Here is an 18,891-nt window from a genome sequence, read left to right as displayed (position 1 = left end):
ATGAAGATATTAGTGTAATATCATTATACTGTGTTCTAAAGTGACTTCAATGTGTAATAAAAAAAAGCATTTGTAACAAAATCGCTTATGACGAAAGCTTTCTATCCCAACCGAGCCCAAAAAATTATACAAAAAGGAATACGAATACTACTATTCACACATTTATTTTTACATCTCTCACATCTTTTTTAATTTTTTTACTATTGATCTTTTTCAATTAATTCAACTCGACGATCAAAAACTTTTTAGTGTCAGAAGGAAAAAAAGTGTTTGAATAGCACTAACAAGGAATAATACCCTACCCTTCTCATATTTTAAGGCCCAACGGAGTCGTTTGACGCCGCCTGGCCCGTCTATCGGAGTCTGAACTCTCCACCTCCACTCCCTCACTTAACCTCAAAAATCAAAATTCCTTCCTCTCATTTTCTCAGCAAAAATTTTCCCGAGAAAATTAGCAAGCAAAAATGGATTTCGACGCTCGACGGAAAATCGAAGAAACGGTTTTGTGTATACTGAAGAAAACGAATTTGGAGGAGATGACCGAGTTCAAAGTCCGAGAGATGACCTCGGAGCAACTCGGAATTGAGCTATCGGATACGGAGCACAAGAGCTTCGTGAGAAGCGTGATCGAAAGTTTTCTGCTGTCGGCCACGGAGCCCGAGGGGAACGCTGTGCAGGAGCCCATGGAGACGAATGTGCGAGAAGAGCAAGGCGCGAGGTTGAAGAAGGAGGCGAGTGAGGACGGGGGCCGTCTAATTTGTAAGGTAAAACCCCAATTTTTGTGTTTGGTTACTGAGAAAGTGTGGGAAACGGAGGGAAAGTTTGAATCTTTATTAATCAGTTTTAGCATTTAGGTGAGTTTTTAGTAAAGTGAGGTGAATGTAACTATTTGGCTTAGTTGGTTTGAGGATTTACTGATTTTTACTCTCAAATGTGTGTAAAGGATTGAAATTTAGTGTTTTCTGGATTTACTGATTTTTACTCTCAAATGTGTGTAAAGGATTGAAATTTAGTGTTTTCTGGGTAAGTATTTGATTCATTTATCTTTTTACGGGACGATATTCTAAACTACTCTAATTGAATAGGGTTTAGGGTTTCACACGCTACCGTGACCTACTGGCCTAACCGCCATCTACATTTGATTCATCTTTGAAAATATTTGTTTAGGTTTAGAACACTAGATTCTGGTAAGGTTTATGCAAATATGCAGGCCAACAGGCAAGATAAATTGAGTTTTCGAAGTGGATGCATTCATTGGATTAAGAAATTTCCGAGTTGTGTGTTTTCTTGTATTTTCATCATATCATGTATGTCTGTCTGTTTCGATTTCTGATCTCAAGTTTTTTGTTTGATTAGCTGTCTAGCAGGAGAGGTGTGGTGATTAACGATTTCAAAGAGAGAACTTACGTGTCAATTAGAGATTTTTATCAAAAAGATGGAAAGCAAATTCGTACTCCCAGAGGTGACCACCTTTCAGCCAAATGTTGCATCTAATTTAGCTACCGTGAAACTGCTTTACATTTCTTCCCTGGTCTCATTGAAACAATTCATCATTTGCATCGGTCTCCTTGTTTTTGATAAGAGATAAGTTTTTTAAATATCCTAACAATATCCGCTGCTTTGCTAGATTGCGCACACATATATTCTGTGTTGAAATCCATTCTCCATACTTCTCTCTGCACGTCACAAATGTGCACACATTGCAAAAGCTATTAGATTTGGGTTGGAATTAATGCCTTGTATCTTTTTCTATTTCCAATACTTTTGTTTCGGTAGTGAGTGTTGATAATATCTTTTCAGGAATTAGTTTGCCGGTCGAACAATGGGCAACGTTCAAAAAGAGCGTCCCTGCAATAGAGGAAGCCATTAAAAAGTTGGAGTCAAAGTTAAGGTGAGAGTAAACTGTTGATAAATTGAATAAATGTTAAATCCATTCTAATAAGTCTCTTCTCATATTCTGCTTTATCTTGAGCAAGTGGATTTGTAGGCTTCTCCTTGATAACTATTTTGTCGCTGTAAAATGGTTGACTGACTTCTAATAATACAAATGCAGATCTGAACTTGAGAGTAAACAAACTGAACATTGTAAGCAAGCTGAAGACACGTCTAATTCATTGAATGATTTTGCTCCTCAAGAACTTGCTACTGTTGAGACTAGCCGTTATGATGGGAAAAACTACCCATTCTGGGCGCAACAGATGGAGCTTCTGTTGAAGCAATTAAAGGTTAAATACGTGCTATTTCAGCCACGCCCAAGCAGTACACTTGGCCCAGAAGCAACTAGTGAAGAAATTGCTCATTCAAAGGCTGCTGAACAGAAATGGGTGAATGATGATTTAGTTTGTCGTCGCAGAATCTTAAATGCTCTATCTGATGATCTGTTTTATCTTTACTCAAAGAAAACTATGACTGCTAGAGAACTGTGGGAAGATCTAAAACATATGTATCTCTTTGAGCAGTTTGGAACAGATAGAACTCTAGTTAAAAAGTACATCGAATTTGAGATGCTCGAAGGAAGACCAATTTTGGAGCAAGTTATGGAATTTAATAGAATTGCCGATTCCATTGTAAATTCTGGGATGACAGTTGAGGAAAAATTTCATGTCAGTGTCATCATCTCCAAACTCCCCCCATCTTGGAAGGATGTGTACATTAAGTTGTTGTGCGAGGAGCATCTACCTTTTTCAATGCTAATGGATCGTTTGGAGGTTGAAGAAGAGTCCCGTACTGGGGGTAACCAGAGAGTACCATTTAACCTGACGAGCGATCTGCCAGGGAAATCTGTACCGAGGCAAAGAGATAAGAAGCCACGAAGCATGCAATGGAAGAGGCCAGAAGTGGAGACAAATTGCAGAGTTATTTGCCATGCTTGTGGCAAGAAAGGGCATATTGCTTCACATTGTCGTTATCGTAGCAGGAAGGACGACTGGGAAGCTAATGATAAAAAGCACAAGGGAGATGGATCTTTGCCTGCAAGTGTGGAGGTCAACATGTCTGAGAAGGCAGATGACAGGGAAGCTAATGAGAAGCAGCATGACGGAAATGGATCTATGCGTACAAGCGTGGAGTTCAACGTGTCTGAGAGGGCAGCGGAATAGCTAGTTTCCGTAGAGCTCCCCTCCCATCTCATTTTCACTAACAGCATTATTACCTTTTATAGAGTTGGCAGGTACAAAGTGTGTTATAGTTCCAAGGGCGGTCCTTGAGGGTTATGTTCTGTTGAATTTGATACAAGGTCCAAGTCTGCTTTAGAGGACATGTTCTTGTGTGCAAGGCTTTGAAATCGATTGTGATTTTGTACCGTACGCTCTTTTTCTTTCAAATTATTGTAAATGCATACCATTCTTTCCGAAAAGATTGTCGATTCAGGTGCTTGAGATTCATCGAGGTTTGATGTTGTAAATTCTTATATACACATTGTTTATACAGTGCTTCTCTAATAGGAACTCGTCTTCGTCATGCGAGTGATTTTTATGATACTGAAGGGAAAAGAAGGTAAAAGTTGGAGCTTCAACGAAAAAAACGGAGTTATGAAAATGTACAGAGGGTTTGAGATGCATCCAATCAGGCAAAAAATACCGACCTTCCTGAATGTATTTATTCTTCATGCTAAAATTTCTAAGGTTACAACGCAAACAAAACATGGCTTGAGGATGAAAACAGTACAGGCTCAAGCCAACCGATAAGCAACAGACGGAGAAAATCAACAGACTTTGCTGCTTTTCCAAATTGATACAAAGAAGGCACAAGAAGCAGCAATTGAAAAGAAAACAATCCAGCTGATCTGCTGACGCCTCCGTCGTGGCCTAAAAACCGACCAATCTGCCGATGCCTGCCATCTTGGCCATCATGCATCTGTTATAACCAATACAAGAAAAAGTTAAGAGTAACATTCAGTCTATAAGGGCAAGTTCAGGACACCAATTATGGTGGTATAAATGGATAAATTTGCAACGACAGAAGCCCATGGTTTATTTTACAGTTTTGAAGAGATCCTTCGGGCAGTACCTGTGAAAACGAAAATTCTCGGAATCACACTTTTCGTGCCAAGTTTGACTTAGCGAAGTCCAACAATTCTTGTTCTCTTTGCATATCTTCAGTAACATGTGTTCGCTTCAATTTCAGCTTCTTGATCATATCCTCAGTTTCGTCGTAGTTTACAGTCATACTAGGTTCTCCAGATTTTGCAAGAAACTTGATCTCTATATCTTTACTGAGAGTAGATAACATTTTTATAAGAAAAATCAGTATTTACCATTAGACGAAATTTTCGAGAGCTCTATTTTAATTCCAAACTAACCTGCTTCCCAGGATGAACACGCCACTCTTTTTAATAATCCCGCCATCTAAAGACAGTGCTCCATGATTTATGCATGGGAGAGCAAGAAGCATCTCCGCTCTGGTTCTGTACATTTGGAGGCGAGAAAGGAGACTATAGAATAATGTCTCTCTCAGACCATGCCCACTGCTGGTAACATTAACCAAGTTATTGCTATCCAGAATGATCGTGTTCACTGCATAATCAAGAAAGCCATGCGGACACTCCCCATTTGGTAGCTGTGGTTTGGGAATATCAAGCTTCCTTTGCGGATCATCAGCTACAAACCCCCCAACATATGGACTAAAAACAAACAACACTTAGAATGTAATAAGTAATAGCAACTTGAAAGAAAACATTGAACAGGTTTCTTGCCTCAATTCATCTAGACATATGACCAGAAACCGCCCTCTTATGCCCTTCCCCATAGAAGCTCCAAGACCATGTATGCCAGCGCTGGTGAGTATTGTCCCATCGCCATCATACTTCTCTAGAACCATAACAGCTTCATTTGTCCTGCATACAATTGCTAGCATAGTTTCCAGTCCCAAGTATTCCGAGAGAAGCCTAATTCAAAGTTACAGGGAAGTGCATGTCAGACAACGTTGTAAATAATGGCCCTTATGGGTCAAAGATTAATCATAAAAGCAGGCCATTAGCTTTCAAGAGGCCTCATGTGCACCCCACTTACTAGTTTGGCATATAATTTGTCTGTTCTAAATAAGACCAATGGTTTTTTTAAATCAGAAATTATATGCAGGAATAAACTCAAAAATGCAACCCACTAACCCATTTCTTGAACCCTTTAATTTGGATGATCATTAAAGCCAGTCAAGAAGTGTGATCTGAAGAAATTTTGACTTCATCCAGCGAAAACATTCTGTTTAATGGTATTACCAGGAGAAAGGAATGGATAATAAGAAAATGTGACCTGCTAAGGTTGTCATCGTCGACTCTGCCAAGTGTGGCAACAATGCCAACAATACCCAGCACATCCTTTGTCAGAGCCAAATTCAAAGCCTGAGTTGCATGCTGTGATTCTAACAGTTTCAGCCTGCACAATAAACCAGCCGCAGATTTTTCGTGCCGCAATATTTGGTCTTCCTCCTCAGTAGTAGGACCATTTTCATTTGTTATTGCAATACCATTGGCAGACTGATGCTTAGCAAGACTCCCTGGAAAGACACGCGAGGTTTGGTAGTGTCATATCTAGAACATACTAGACATAAAAGAACAGAAGAATTTTGTAGAACACAGTAATGTCCTGCTAGTTTAACATACTCAACATGACGAAACTTTAACCTTTTGATAAAGTAAAAAAGAACAGCCCTACCCGAAAGCATCATACTTCAAAAAGCGATTTGGATGGATAAGTAGAAGGGGAGGGAGGGGGTTTACCTTGCAATTCCAGTATAGATTCACCTAAGCGGTTTATCTCATTCTGAAGGAACTTAATATTATCCTCGTGCCGCTTGATTTCTAGATTATTCTGAAGAATTTGAGAAATTAGTTGTTATCGATTCAGCATATAGCAGAAGTTTGCAGCAATCATTTGTGCTTTTCCAACAACGACTCAAACTTGAGGATCAAATATATATATAGAGAGAGAGAGAATTGTTATTAGCACTCCAAAAATCTCATTTGGCACTCCACACTTTCTATAATTAGAAAGAAAAAGACACTTACGAGGAGTGTAGAATGAGATTTTTGGAGTGCTAATAATAATTCCCTATATATATATATATAAGTACAGAACTTTACATATCACAAATTCAAATTGCAACGCCACATTCTTACACCATGCTACCTTCCAAACTTGGCATTTGTTTACTACATTTACCATCTAACGGTCATATATGCAACCAAAACGAGAGAATATCATATCTAACCATATTTGACCGTTAGATGGTGAATGTATATATTTACCTTCCATTTGCTGACCATATAGTAGACGTTTGTAGCAATCACTTGTGCATATCCAACGACGACTCAAACTCAAGGATCAGTAACACAAATATATACACACACAACTTTACATATCACAAATTCACATTACATTGCCACATTCTTACACCATGCTACCTTTCGGATTTGGCATTTATTTAATACATTTACCATTTAAAGGTCATCTATGCAACCAAAAAGAGAGAATATCATATCTGACCGTTAGATGGTGATTCACCTTCCATTTGCTCACCAATATTCCAATTTTTTTTTTTTAATATTTAAACCAAAACCCATGCAATCAGACAATATTTCTGCTATTACATTCCAAATTTTATCTGGGTTTACATACCATGTAAATAAATCACCTTACATTGTCCAAAAGATAACAAAATCAGTCAAATAAACGAATCCCAAACGAAAACGCTTCTCTTACCATCTAGTTGTACCAGTTCTCCGATAAAGATGGGACCCACATATGCGTTGGCGGACCCTCTCTCTGTCAGAGAGATGGTACGAATGATGGTACAATTAAGCATTACTCAATCCCAAATTTTGAAACTCTATGCACATTTATGTTTCAAATTGGCAAATACCCAGAAAATTTTTCTACCACGAGACCAATTACAGCTTAAAATTATAGTGAAACATTCTGAGCAGTTAAAAATCCAAAAACTACAGCTTTTACTTCAGTTCACAGTAAAAATTGAGAGTTTGTGCCGCAGCAAGCTTCAAGAGTGAAAGCAGTGGAGAAATGGGAAATAAGAGAAACAAAATGCGGCAGAGATATAACCTGGTGGTTCGGTTTATACATGCCGGCGGCGAAGAAGCTGACTGAGAGCGGCTCTCTGATTTTTGCTCTCTGGAGGTCTCGGGCAGATCAAAGCAGAATGGCAGCTTTGTGGGTTTTCTGGAACTTGGCATTTTTGTTAATACATCTGCCATATAAGGACGTTGTGAATTTTGCACTTCCTCCCACAATTTATATATTTTCAAATTTCCTCCAACATTTGGCTTTTTTTTAATTTTTTTTTTATAAATAATGTTTTGGAGTTTTTTTATTTTATGTTTTTTTAGGAGAACAGTTTAGGGTTTTGTGCTTTCAAAAAATAGTTTAGGGTTCAGTATTCATGAAAAGCTACAGATACAATATTCATACAGATGAAGAGCATTATTTAAAAAAAAAAAAAATACTCGCAAACAAAGGTCTGTAAACAATGCTAATAGTCAGACGATCTAAAAAAATCAATGCATCCATTGCTGCAAGATCGTGTCAGAGATTAAAACGCTCAAGTCAATGAATTTAGTGATCATTAGAGCTTATTAATGTAAGAATAAGTATGGTTTAGGAGTATTTGCTTCGAACAAGTATCGTTTATTAACTTTCGAGTTTTGATGGAGTTTAAACATGCGAGCAAAACTTAAAAGCTCTGTAATAAATGAGATTCTAAAATCAAAATAAGTAAAAGACAATGATAGAACACTTAATTGCATCACAATTGTTCCCACAATGCTTTTGTTGTTTCCCTTAAAACTCTGTTTTCACAATTTAGCCATCTTTTATTTTACTTCTTGTTCCAGCGATTGTTAAGGTATTTCAACTTGCAGTGTTGTCTCCCATTAAGTAGTTTAAAACTTTGGCCAATTCAAGAATCTCCAAATATAGCCACTTAGTACTACGGTCTAGTGGTAATCCTCTTCACTTGTAAGTGTGAGGTTTTAAGTTCGATTCTCACCAAAAGCGGATATGAATAACATTATTACTAGCCCATTGTGAAGCTATAACACCACCCCCCCCCCCCCTCCCTCCCCCAAAAAAAATCTTTAGTACAGATAATATCATTTGTTAAAAAATAAAAATAAAAATAAGAAAATTTCCAAATATAAGTTTATTTTCAATTCCTTTAATCATGTCATAACTAATTGCAACATTTGTCTCCGAATGTCTATGGGGCCTACCCTATGATTGGACCAGGTTTTATTCGATCCTTTTCAAAATGGGTAGGGCTTGGACTCTGCATATTGAGCCATGGGTCGGCCTCATAGGTTCGAGTTGAATTGGGCCTTCAGCTAAGCTTGGGCTTTACAAATTTCATAAAGGGTCAGTCCGGCCTGGCCAATTTTACTCTTAGGGCCAAAATGTTTAGGGTCGGGCAAGGCAAGGGACGCTACTTCTCAGGCCCAGGCCGCCCATAGCTTCTAATCTTATAGTTGGGCCCATAGCATTTTACAGGCTCATAGCTTCTTTCATGGGTGGTCAGTTCAATTTAGAAAATGCAATGGTCGTTTGAACAATCTCTTCATGGCTCCAAACTTTTGTCGCTTTACTCAACCAACTCTTTGAAATTCGAAAGCTCGGCCTAGTCTAATCCTACTAAGGTCGTAACTCTTACCAAAGAGAGTAATTTCTATGGTTCGTGTATACTATCATCGTGATGTTTGTTATAAAGATGTTTCGACCTATCAATAATACAACATTATAGCATCGCACGAGATGCTAATGTGTCCTCTTTATGAGAGAACTCAAAATGCGTATCTTTTTGGGGTCAATTTTATCCTTGTTTAGTTTGAAAGAAAATTGGTATTTTCCATTTTGTATTTAAGTGTTTGGTATTTTAAGTATAATCAAGATAATGATATTTATAATCAAGATAATGATATTTTTTTATTTTTCAGACCGTAGAAACAGTTCAAACACGCTAACGCGGCAGATAAGTAAAAAAATATGAAACTTGCTTGTCAAGTTTCAACTTAGTTGCTAAGTAAAAGTCTGGATGAAATCAGTCAGAATCTTCAATATCTTTGAAATATTAGGTAGCCCTTTCTTTATTCCTCTCAACCAATTGCCTTGTGGACCAGTGGTAGTCATGCATGCATTTGAATATTGAATTCAAGCTACAAGTTCTCATGAGAATATAATCTACAACTATGCAGGACACATATGACGGAATTGAGTAGGTTCCATTTGTTTTTATCAGGTGGAACCACATAATTAGGAGGAAAACTTGCCATTTACGGGTTTCTGAAACTCCTAATCGCTCTTTCTACTCAAGTGATGATAGTGATAGAGAGTGATAACGAGAAGATCAGTGCAACTTCAACACTATGAGATCGATAGACAGATGAGTTGTATGAATCGTTTCATGTAAGTTTTCACAAGTTCATGCAACTCCACTCTCTCGGACCTCATCACGTGATGTGAGTGATACATAAGGGAGTTGCATGCATAATCCCGTCCCTACACAAACTACTTCAAGCAAATGTACTTAACCAGCATGCATGCACCACGATCTTCACATGACATGCACTGCCTCTTAAATGCTTTAAAAATGCTACAAGCACACCACAAACGACATGCTTTTGTTATTTTGGAACTTTCAATACATTTGAGGGAGCCAGAGAAGCAAGTTCCAAAATTGGGGCAAACACTGCAAAGGCCAAAGAGAAATGGGCACAAAAGGAAATGCCTAAACAACACATGGGCGGTTGGACTTCTTGTCAATCCTCCACTTTTGGCCACATGTTTTTAGTATTTTTGCATTTTGCAACCATACATATTACATATCTATATATTATTATATATAAAGCAGAACAAGTTAGACACATAAAAGCACAAAAGTGGGCAGGGGTGTGTCTGTTTTAGGGTTCAAATTTATCCAAATTCCTAACCCTAACCATGGAAGATGGCATTTGATATTATAGTGAAAAAGAAACACACTTTAATATCTGTTTTGAAAAAAAAAAAATTCTCGTGAACTTCACTATTATCATTGCACCTAACTGTTAGATTGTTTGAACGTTTCTCATTAAAACTATTTGTTCTCGACGTGATTAGTCACAATGTTTGAAAATTTTATTGTGCTCCTGTGTATGATATTACATCAAAGCAATGCATGGTTGAATGTGCACTTTAGAAGCTAAACAACAAGAATGCAACGACTAAACATTCGAAAAATTCCCCTTGATGTCATTGTTATTGCTTTTTCTCTACGTTTTCTTTTTACTCTTCATAGTCCGTGGCCTTTTTTTCAGCACACATGGAGCACATGCCTTCTGTCAAAATCTGCTTCACTGGTCACTGCCCACTGGTCAAGCCAATTGTAGAATTCAGATACCATTTGGACCACATTGTTCTATTACTCTTGAGAACCAAGTGACTTTTATTCTTTTACTCATCTAAGTTTTTTTGCTAATTATGTATGCTGATTTATTGGATCCATGGACCCAATTTTCTTGCTTTTTTTCTCCTCAAATTCTTTTATGGTAAAGGTTTAGACACCTCAATTGCTTTATAGAAAGTAGAAGTGTGAAAAGGGATGGCCTAAATTTGGAGGACATGATCTATTCCTTTGCTCCTTTTCATGTGCATTTATGCAAATCTCACTTCGACTCGCTGATATCAAAGTTCTATTATGTTTCGATGTATTTAGCAGTTAAAATCTTTGATATTGGACTCCACGTTAAATATTTAACAATAAAAAATCTCAATGTATAATATACTCAGAAGCATACTAAAAAATCCCTACCAAGGAAGGTGAGAAAAAATGAGAAACTAAATCTAAGAATGTTTCTACATTTTGTTAATGCAGTTGCATCCAGTAGATTCAATTTGCAAAATACAAATCAAAACCACCGTCATCCAACAACCAAACTAAAAGCGGTTAAGCACTAGCCAGCATTTATCTCTACACCGGAAATTCTGTGTTCAAATTGACCCACCATTCTCCCAACATTGGTGGGCCAGATATTAAAAGCTACATAAGTAAAACGCTGAAAATAAGTACAAAAACAGTTGAGTAGCTGCCCCTTGTGAAAAGCGTGTTGAGGTACCTACCCGTGACAGCAGTTACAATTGCAGGAACAAACAAGGAAAATGTGAACAAGGGCTGTGAAGGCATCACACCAATGCCATGTTATCTCAATTATGCAAGTACGAAACATATGCATACCAAAAGTCCACCTCTGCTCTTGTACCTCAACCACAAGACTACACACGTATTGTCACATCCCCACCAATTGACGATTCTAATTTGACGACTTTTTTCTCCATATTGAAAAATTCGCATAGGAAATCACATGGCACAAGGGAACATGCGTCTATTTTTTTTCCCGTTGAAAAATCTCCCAAAATCAACTCCGCCCCAGAAGAAACGGCAAAAATCTGAGATGTAACCGGATATTTATCTTTCTTTCCGTATCTCTCAAATCAAGTCATTAGTCAACTCATCACGAGAAGAGAGAGATACTGACAGGGGGTAGATAATGGGTTACAATCCCCACATAGATAACAAGGTAACCCAAAATTTGGAAGAAGAGCAAGAAGAAAGTAAACTAGCTCTAAGTTTCAGATGCATTCAACCAAGAATTTTATGGAGAAGCCCTCAGAACTTTCTATCACAGTTAATCATCGTATCGATTCATAGTTCAAAAAGGAAAGGAAAACGAAAGAGAGGGCCAAAAGCCTAAACAAGATAACTGAATTCAAATGTCGAATCTGGGTAAGAATTCATCTAATCCTCCTCAGACAACAGAAGAATATACTACATATACATATACATATATATATATATATATATATATATATATATATCGACGATATCATCCAGTAAAAAAAACAGTAGTGATGATGGATGGTAAGAATGCAAATGGAGAGAAAGCAATGAAACTAAGATTTAAGAAACAAAATAAATCTATCAGTTTCTTCATAACCAACAATTTGAGGGTCGGTTAAACTTACAAATGTAATCGAACTTGCATGAATACATCACAAACTATGTATGCTATAAAATAATCACAGAGATTTTGCTCCCCTACTTGGTCATTAGGTAGTTATTTGTCTCTAATTCTAGCTAGCAATGCGATTCCTTTTCGGATTCCCTGCTGTATATCAAAAACATCTGAAGAAACTTTTAAATGGGTTCTTTCAGTACTATACCTATGGACTATGTTAACTGCAGTGCTTGCACTACCCGACTGATGACAATGAATGTAAAGAGTTGGATTCCCGGGAAAATGCTGCAATCAACTTCTCCTTCGTCAACCGCTCCGATCCTTGAGACTTGACAACAAATGTATGGAGCACAGTGTCGTCTGCTGCTGCAAGTTTTGACTCAACAACCGTGATTTGTGCCTCTCTGAATGCTTCGATGACTCTTGATGCAGGGTGTGAATCCAAAGCGGAGCTCACCCTTACAATAACCTCGTCATTAACAGTTTGAATATCAACCTCAGGTGCCTGGTTCTGAATTTCCATACCTGAGCTAGCCCCCAAGGCTGAAGCATCTCTTGAAGTGCCCCCGAGGTTCTCCCTCTCTGCTTCCATGACTTTAAGCTTCGCCTGGAGCTCGTTGATGTAAGCAATGGCATCTCCCAACAAGGATGCTTTGTCCATCTTGGATATATTGGGCACAACAGCTCTTAAAGCATAAAACCGCTGGTTTAGCTTCTCCCGCCGCTGCCTCTCTGCCTCCACATGATTGAGTGGCTCTTCTCTTCCATTTGCAGGCTTCCTACCCCTTTTCCGTGGCCTCCTTTCATCAGCTGTGCCTGGCTGGTCTTCCTTGCATGGAGCTTCAGCGTCTGAATTTTCAGAATCCACACCAATGGGCCGGGGAGCCACGGAAGGCCTTGAAGTGGCCCCTGAAAAGTCGATTTGCATCGGCACCTGCTTCTGTGGTTGATAATGGTTATGACGAAAATCATCCCTGACCCCATCGACAAGCTCCTGTAAATTATTCACCGGACTTTGAGAAGCATACTTCTCAGTTGGGCTCCCCTGTTTCACATCATGATTGTGCGGCCAATTCGAACCATGAATACCATTTCGAGGACTTGAAAATGCAATCCTATTCCCATTTGAGTACACATCCCAGGGCCTCTCCTCCAACTTTCTAACAGCAAGTTTTTCTCTATAACGAGGCCGAACTGAGTTTCCTGAGTTCAAATCTTGCCCGAAAATCTTGGGAACTGCTTCCCCTCTCTCCACAGGGCTCAGATTAGTTAGGTGGACATTTTCATCTCTCCTCCTTCCAATCATCGGCACACCTGCCACTGGCTTAGCCCTCATGTGCGAGGACTGTGTAGAGAACAGTGACCTTATGGACTGCAACAACTCTAAACGCTCCCCTATGCATCTCACTGAACCCAATTCAACTACACCAACATCTGTTGGGACTAAAACAATGGTCTGAATTCCAGCAGACTTAGCAAGAAACGATCGAACGCAATACTCCGACCCTGATTTCAACAAGTCCAAGAGCCAGACATGCTCCCCAGATGCAAAGCACTTGCCAGGACCCTCCTCTCCTCTTGGAAACGAAAAATACATGGACGCAAGCAAGAACATCTCCATATCGGTGACTCGGTCTAATCCAAGAGCACCATTATACTCATCTGAGCTCCCAAACAAATTGTGCAACTTTTGCAGCACTATCTTCCTCATCCTCTGCTGGGTCCCATCATCAAGCCTAAGACCGAGAATCCTCGTGGTTTCGGACACTTCACCTTCCTTAGGTTCTCTACAAGAACCATCACCCCAACACAGAACCCAATCCCCAGACTTGGACCTAGAAATCTGCCAGAAAATGGCATAATTCCAGCTAAAATTCGATGCATTCGGACGCTCCACGAGATCCGAGAGCTTGTTGTGCAAATTTTCATCAGTCCCTATACCCATACATGAATTCTCATTCGAGGAAACCGCGCTCGAAATCAAGTAATCGAAAGCTCTGGTTCCTAAAACTGCAGCAACCATGGCTTTATCTTCATCATCCCAAACCCCTCCTCCTAAACCCATCTCAATCTTCATCTCCAAAATCCAGAAAAATCAACCACCCTATAAAAATCGAGCTAAAATTTTCAAACCCCAGATCAAATCTCAGCCCCAAATACCCCCTAAACCATGAAAAATCCCGACTTTTTTTACTAAAACCAAAACTTTATACATTCAACCAAATCAAACACTCCCACCAGGACTACAATTTCAAATCTCAAAAGCCGATAATTCTAAGTAAAAAGCAAAACCCAGAAAAAATACAACAAAATAAATCCAGAAAACACAAAGGGTTAGGAAAAAACTACACACACCAGCTTCGGCAAAACAAATGAGATCATGAGGAGATGATTGCGCAGGGCAGCGAAGAAAGAAGAGTGTTGGGCACAGCAACCATTCCCGGAAAGTGAGAGAAAAAACAAAAATTTTCCCGGAAACCAAACAGGCAGCGATGTCACGAACAATAACGACAGACCAGAAAAAATACCATAAAAAAAGGTTCGGCCTTTGGTTTGTGTAAAAGCAAAAGTGTGGTGGTCACAGAGAGAGAGAGAGAGAGAGAGAGAGAGAGAGAGAGAGAGAGAGAATTAGAAACTGGGTTTTGCAACGTTTGATTTCTGTTTTCTTTGCTGTTGGACTCTCTTCCTCCTAAATCTTAACAGCACGAGTGAACCGTGGTTAAAAGCTTAAGCTCTGATTTGGGGTTAATTTTGAACCGTGGTTGAAGCTTTCGGTTTCAGGGTTTGAGAAGTAGTCGGCAGAGATTCTTTTGTGTGTGTATGTTTGACAAATGAGAAGCACATGCAAAAGAATGGGAAATTTGAAAATAATTAAAAATTAAGATTTCAGGTAGAATTAAAGTCACGCTTTTAAGTTGTATTAATTATAATTAAAAGTTGATATGAAATTACTGATATAATTGCAAGCGACGACTTCATATCAACTTTCGATTTATCCATTTTGAACTTTGAGGGTATATTAATACTTTTTCTTTTTATCAACTTTTAGTTATTAATATCAAAAACTCAAAAAGTGTGGCTATATTTTTATATGATGTTCAAATTTTGGTTATATTTCTAATTTACAAAAACAAGCTTATTATACTTAATTGCGTTTTGGTCTAATAATATATTGTTTTTAACAAAAAATTATTCAATTGTAACATATCTATTAAAATCCGTTTTATATAAGTCATTTTGTTTGTAATTAAAGGACTTAAAGCTAATCTATTTATATCTACAATTATCTCATGTAATTAATTATGGTAAGTTTAGTTAGCAACAGCTTTTAATTTCTTTGTCCAAAGGAAAAAACACGATAGAAATGATTGAGCTTTCGAAAGGAAAATGTTTGAGCTTTCTAAATAATCTACATATATTGTTTTACTATTATTATATGAGATAAGACCTGAGAGGAAGACGTTTGAACTTACTGCTTATTTTATATTTATTGTTTTACTATTGATATTTATATCTCGTGATTTATTTTCGTGATAGTGTTTGCACATGTGATTATTGACAATGCATACATACGAGACAGATTCAAGCACAAAAGGAAGACATTTGAACTTACTACTTATATTAAATTAGTTATTTACTAGTGATATTCTTATCTCATTATATATGAAATAAATTCATGCAGAAAACAAAGACGTTTGAACTTACTACTTATTCTATATTTGTTGTTTTACGAATGATATTCTTGCCTCGTAATCCACTGCAATAGGACTAATAAAAAACCAAGTAATCAACGACATGTTGGACAAACCAATATGTATGTTGAACTAAGACGTTTGAGCTTATAATTTATTATATATTTGTTGATTTATTATTTGATATTCTTACCTTGTAGTGCACCGTCATGAAATTTTATACACGTGACTTCGTGATCCAACGGTTAAGATAAACCTGAATCGAAACTTATTTTCCATATTAATCTGGTTGTTTTACCATTGTCAATCTTGTAATTCAGGATTTACTGACTTCTAGGTACTTACCAATATGCCAATAGGTTTAATTTATATCATAGATTAAACATTAGTTTTCAAAAATTATTATTATTATTATTATTTGAAATAGTGAATTGTAGCAATGGTCCATCAACTTTAATTAAATTGGAGTAATGGTCCCTCAATTAAAAATCTATTACTATTGATCTCTCAACTCATCAAAATGTGTAGCTATAGTAATTTTCGTCAACTTCGTCAAAATTTTGTCAAACTACAATTGGGAGCCCTTAACTTAGCTATGGTCTTTTTCGTCAACTTTGTCAGAATTTTGTCAAAATGAGTCAAAATGAGTTATGTTGGAATAACCTTTGCTACAATTGGGTTAAAGTTGAAGGACCATTTCTTCAGTTGGATTAAAGTTGAGGGACCGATGGTAATGAATTTTTAATTAAGGGACCATGAATGCACGTTTTGATGAGTTGATGGATCAATGGTAATAGATTTTTAGTTGAGGGATCGTTGCTCCAATTGAGTTAAAGTTAAGGGACCACTATTACAATTTACTCTATTTGAAAAGAAAAAAAAAAAGAAAAAAAAAAGAGACAACTGGTGAACCACGATTATCTATCTCTTCTGAGTTTGAATGAGATTAGTTGGGAATTGCACTATACATGTGATCACAATCAAGCAGATTCACGGCTTACAAAATATCAAACCCACACCTCCAGTTTTTTCTTTTTAAAATGCTGTTATTCACACTTTTCTACTGAGTCAATTGTCGTGGTTAGTGTTAAACCAATGATTAGAAAAACATTTTTGGAGGTTGAAGAAGGTGATTGTGGTTTAAAATTTTGGTCACCTTCCGTTATTAATTTAAAATTGGGAAATAAAAAAATTATGGTTTAAAAGATTTCTGCAGATATGAAAGGAATAAGTTGGAAAGTTTCAATCGCATTAGGAGTCTTTGTCTTAAGTAACATCATGTTTTTCTTTTTTTCATAAAACATAAATGAAAAAATTCATCATGTTGAAAGTCCTTACGTCCTTAGCTTAACGTAGACGTGTCTACATTATCAAAACAAATAAATTATTAGAGCCACTCATTAAAATTTGTAGACATATTATAAGTTACAAAACTAAATTTAACCTAGATAATAGTTAAGGATTTCGGACTTGAGATCCAATAGACAGTTTAATTATCGTGTAATATTTCAAGATGTAATGAAGAGCGACAAAATAGAACGAAAAGGTATTATCATTTTTTACTTTGAAATTAATTGATATAAGTACATGTTGAGAATATCAATGGCACAAATTGAAAAGAGAGTGACATTACATGTGTTTATACGTAGTTGGGTTATTCGTCATATAGCCTTGGTTTTGTGATGGAATTTCAACTGTTTTCATAGTATCAAAGCAGGTTGTCTCGTGTATGAAGTTCAATGGCCACACATGCTCCACAACACTCAATTTATATTGTCCACGTACTAAGCTTGAAAGTTCGCACACATAAAAGACTTGTTGAGAAAATCAATTCCATATCAAAGAAAAGAAAAACATCACATAAGTTTATAAGCAGCTAAGCATGAAACTCAACTTTCTTTAATATCATTTTTTTTTTTTTTTTTTTTGTAAAAACTTTCTTTAATATCATAGGTAAACTATTTTTAAGGAAAAAAGTGTGGTGTGTGATGACAATGTTGTCTCCTCCAATGCGATTAAATTATCTTCACTCATGTGCTTAACAGTTCTTAGTGGGGTACATCAAGAAAGTTAAAGGAGGTTGACGCGTGTAGGTCCCCCAAGACATGAACAACACAAGAAAATTACCTCCACCTTATTATTTAAGTCAATTCTTGTGCGATATTATATAATATTGTGTCAAAAACATGAAGTGACAAAGATGTCAGGGAGAATCCCACTATTAAGAGAGTTTCATTAGCATTTATCATTAAAAAAAGAAAGCACAATCCAACAGTGGAAAAACCAACGCACGGGCCCCCGAAACCTTATAAAATTATAGTCTTCCATCCACCCCAGGCAATGAATGTTCTCATGATGCACATTTCTTAAAGAGGACCCATTACCTTCTTCGCACATGTTGATAGTTGGGGGACAGTAGATCGATTTTTCAAAGTAGACATTGTTGGTTGTTTTGATTGGCTTTTTAACCAAAATGATCTTTGAGATTGAAAAAAAATATATATTTACTTTAGTGAAGTGGTTCTTGAGTTTGTCTATTGTCAATCATTTTGTTTATAAAAATCTTCACTTAATGGAAATGCAAGTGGCGGGTTTGATTAGACAAAGATACAATCAATTAACAAAGATTTTAAACGGAGGGACCAAAATAGTTGTCGATGAACACTCAATAACCATTTGTATCGACTTTCAATCTCAAAAATCAAAGAGAAGTTATGTTAATATCAAAGACTATTTTTACGAAAAACAAAATCATTGGATTGTGTTTCGTGATTGGGCATCAGATATTCATAATGATTTCTTTTATATGTTTAAGGTGAATGAGGATCCTCTTTGTGAGGATTCCAGAGATCCTCCAATCATATCCATTTATTGTACATCGTGCGATCAGTTTTCGTCATGTAACTGTTTATATTTAATTTTAAATAAAAAAATTTACAATGATTTCCAACCACACGATGTACAATGAGCGTATGTGATTAAAAAATCCCTGAAATCTTTACAAAGATGATCCAGAGAGGATCCTCATTCGATTGAGGTTATAAGATTTATTAAGATTAGGAGGCACAATAATGACGATGGTGGGCCTTAATTGAGTAGAATCAAAGGAAGATGAAAATTGAAAGCGATTCTTAGCTAAATACCTTAATGATGGGTTTATTGTCACTGTTTCTCCTTTTCTTTTTACACAATAGACCAGTCACAATA

At 37.0% G+C, this 18,891-nt stretch overlaps 3 protein-coding genes across 3 annotated transcripts; 1 reads left to right on the top strand and 2 right to left on the bottom strand.

Annotated features, from left to right (window-relative positions):
* Window positions 1-320: 320 nt before the first annotated feature.
* LOC103929314 lies at window positions 321-3,383 on the top strand. The gene is made up of 4 exons (XM_009338490.3): window positions 321-764; window positions 1,357-1,462; window positions 1,801-1,891; window positions 2,054-3,383. Exons 1-4 carry the CDS (start codon window positions 465-467, stop codon window positions 3,096-3,098), a joined length of 1,542 nt encoding a protein of 513 aa, XP_009336765.2. The 5' UTR covers window positions 321-464; the 3' UTR covers window positions 3,099-3,383.
* Window positions 3,384-3,564: 181 nt separating this feature from the next.
* LOC103929312 (protein DEFECTIVE IN MERISTEM SILENCING 3-like) lies at window positions 3,565-7,358 on the bottom strand. The gene is made up of 7 exons (XM_009338489.3): window positions 7,056-7,358; window positions 5,717-5,807; window positions 5,250-5,493; window positions 4,694-4,885; window positions 4,301-4,621; window positions 4,009-4,213; window positions 3,565-3,855 (listed from the first exon to the last, which is right to left on the bottom strand). The coding sequence occupies exons 1-6, from the start codon at window positions 7,074-7,076 to the stop codon at window positions 4,033-4,035; spliced, it is 1,050 nt and encodes a 349-aa protein (XP_009336764.2). The 5' UTR covers window positions 7,077-7,358; the 3' UTR covers window positions 3,565-3,855; window positions 4,009-4,032.
* Window positions 7,359-11,908: 4,550 nt separating this feature from the next.
* On the bottom strand, window positions 11,909-14,666 carry LOC125467858 (transcription factor MTB1-like). Its single transcript, XM_048566082.1, has one exon. It carries the CDS (start codon window positions 14,067-14,069, stop codon window positions 12,228-12,230), a length of 1,842 nt encoding a protein of 613 aa, XP_048422039.1. The 5' UTR covers window positions 14,070-14,666; the 3' UTR covers window positions 11,909-12,227.
* Window positions 14,667-18,891: the final 4,225 nt, after the last annotated feature.

This window comes from the organism of the source record quoted next, unplaced genomic scaffold (genome assembly GCF_019419815.1).
Source record: "Pyrus x bretschneideri cultivar Hongxiangsu unplaced genomic scaffold, Pyrus_bretschneideri_v1 Contig40, whole genome shotgun sequence".
Classification (NCBI taxonomy): Eukaryota; Viridiplantae; Streptophyta; class Magnoliopsida; order Rosales; family Rosaceae; genus Pyrus; species Pyrus x bretschneideri.
Note: the sequence above shows the minus strand (reverse complement) of the source record. Positions and strands in the feature narration are given on the sequence as shown.